The 2,572-nt window shown below is 37.9% G+C and overlaps 1 protein-coding gene across 1 annotated transcript in view; it reads right to left on the bottom strand.

Annotated features, from left to right (window-relative positions):
• Window positions 1-2,106, bottom strand: part of LOC110115208 (cytochrome c-like) — a 6,218-nt gene extending 4,112 nt beyond the window's left edge. Inside the window, exon 1 of the mRNA XM_028700483.1 lies at window positions 1,864-2,106. Within this exon, the coding sequence (XP_028556316.1) occupies window positions 1,864-2,106 (243 nt within the window). The remainder of the gene's footprint in view (window positions 1-1,863) is intronic.
• Between the last annotated feature and the right edge of the window lie 466 nt (window positions 2,107-2,572).

Below are 2,572 nucleotides of genomic sequence, written 5' to 3'. Positions count from 1 at the left end.
AAACTATTAATACTTCCCATACTACTAAATTGTCTCAATAAATTATTTTAACAACATGAATATCCTAAATAACTGCTTCAGACAGAGAGATGTAAAAGACATGAATTATTTCTTTTTTTGTTTTTAAGGAAAAGAAAGAAACTCAATTAGAACCTTCAATTGCTTACTAGTTATCACCCATAAACTGATGGACAAATTAAGATTGCTAATTAGAGATTTTAGTGATTTGTAATGTCGTTTGATCAAAGAGCATACTTACTTATTGGAGTTGATAGTTGGGTTCACAAATAATTTATTTGTTAATAGGTCTACAACCATGAATCCTTTTGAAATAATCACAAGATTTCAACTTCAAAATCCTTTTGAAAAAAAATTATTTGTCAATAGATCTTGTTGACCTTCCAATCGAGTATAAATTTAGTGAATTCGCACGGTCATTTGCACAACATATGCATGATTTGCATGAAGATATTGTAGGAAACTGACCACTAATTATGATAATTATAAGTTTGTTATTGATGTGAATATGAGGCATTAGTTGGTGGGATTTATGCCTTTGGTTAGGCATTAGTTGTTGATCTTATATACTGTGTGATTCTTCTTTTATGAACTTGCCCAAACGATCAGTTCAGTTGAGGCGATTCTACCTCTGCCCTACTCCTACCAAGCCATAATCCATAAGCCTTAAAGACCATCATCGGTAAGTCTTAGGCTTCGTTTGGGACGGCTTTCTTAATGCTTCTTAAAACAGTTTTTTTTTAGAAAGCTACTTTAAGAAGCAATAAAAAAGCCGTCCCAAACGAGAAGTTAAAGATGTCATAAATATTAAATCATGGAATATGATGTTAAAGAATACTTTTTAGGCTCAATTAAATTCATCCTTACACTTTCTATCCCCCTAATTCATGTGCTACCAAAATCCTATTTCAAGTGCTTCGCCATTTTTTCCTTCACATTATCGCACAAGTTACATAAATGAGGCCAAAGAGGGCTCCTTATTGTTGTGATTTCAAGCTCCACCCATCATCTATTTCACATTGGACCCTACCATCATTGGTCTCTCTCTTAATTCTTTAATTTCTCTTTTTAGCATAGAAACCTTCGGTTGTTATAGTGTTGGACCCAAAACCAAAAATCTCCATCAATTGGGAATTAATTAATGATTCTGAAGAATTTTCCTTGTCAACTAGATTGGTGGGCTCCGAAAATTCGGCCTCGGCCTCCGCTCGCTTTTCTTATTCGGCAGGGATGTTTTAACGAAACTAAGTTCCGAGGTAAATTTTTGAAAGGCAGATGGGTTTTTGTAGATAAGACACTACCCAGAGATTTCGCCCTCGAATTTTTGTGAGGATTTATGATCTGAGTTCTGGTTCCTATAGGCGCAAGCCTATAGTTAATTAACCCCTCTCAATCATTGAGAGAGAACTTTCGATTAAGGCAGTCCGTCAAATCAGTATACGTAGAATATACTGTATCTGGCATATAGTAGCAGCATGGGTTTAGGGATGGTAAAAATTGGATTTGGAAATTGGAAATTTGGACATTTTTGGCTAATTTAAAATAGAAATTGCCCATCCTAGCACTTAAAGCGGATGGGGGAATGGATGATTAAGACCCGTCAAAATCCCATGGTTCCGTCATTCCCGGGCCATCGTGGTCCCGGTCTACTTAGTCCAGAGGAGGTAGTCGTACCCAACCTGACGAAGGATCCTTTCGGCAGCCATGGTTTTGCTTCGTCAAAGGAACCTTGTAGACCCGGGGTTTGATGTTTGTCTAAGGGCAAATTTGAATCCACCTTAGCTTACAGAGGCTTGTGCCCTATCGATCATATCCTATTGATTCATATCTCAAAGGATATTTAACCGCAGTAAGGAGCGTATTGGCTTCTGGCCATAACTTATTTTGGTGCCATTTGGCGGCAAAACCACTCGGTTCAGAAGGGCCCCGGTCAATAACCGTTTTACCTGCAGTGCCATTGGCGCAAAAAACTGCGTTGAGCACGTAACCCACGTCCTTATCTGGCAAGGATTGTTGAGAATGGATGCCTAGGATATTTTCGACTAGGCATTTCGCTCTTGTGAGCTGAAGTTGATTTAGTTTGTCCATCCTCGAAAACTTTGCAGAGGGTGGATGATTTTGGCTTAGAGCGTTGAGATGATAGTTTAATTTTAAATATTTTTGAAATTTTGGGATTTTGGATTTGGCATTTTTGGATTTTGTGTGGAGCTTTGGAAAATTTGAAATAAAAACTTTGGATATTTGGGAGTATTTGGAATATTGGGAACTCCCTCCGGTTTTGAATCTGTATTCAACAGGCCATCTCGTTGGTGTTTCGGGGTCCATTTCTCTTTTTATTGATTGAACCCCGTCAACTCTGTGGGCTGTCGACAGATGATCGGTTTTGTAGGCTTCGTGCCTTTATAGTGAATTCATATTTGTGGTAGTACATTGAAGGCCTAATAATTGAATATATAAAATATTAAATATTCTGGTCGCCAACGACCACATATTTGTTTGATGGTTCGAACCCTGTCGACTTCTTTGGACCCCGTATAGAAGGATCAGGTTCGAA

Source organism: Dendrobium catenatum, unplaced genomic scaffold (genome assembly GCF_001605985.2).
Source record: "Dendrobium catenatum unplaced genomic scaffold, ASM160598v2 fragScaff_scaffold_1530, whole genome shotgun sequence".
NCBI lineage: Eukaryota > Viridiplantae > Streptophyta > Magnoliopsida > Asparagales > Orchidaceae > Dendrobium > Dendrobium catenatum.
This window is presented reverse-complemented; position numbering and strand designations above follow the sequence as displayed.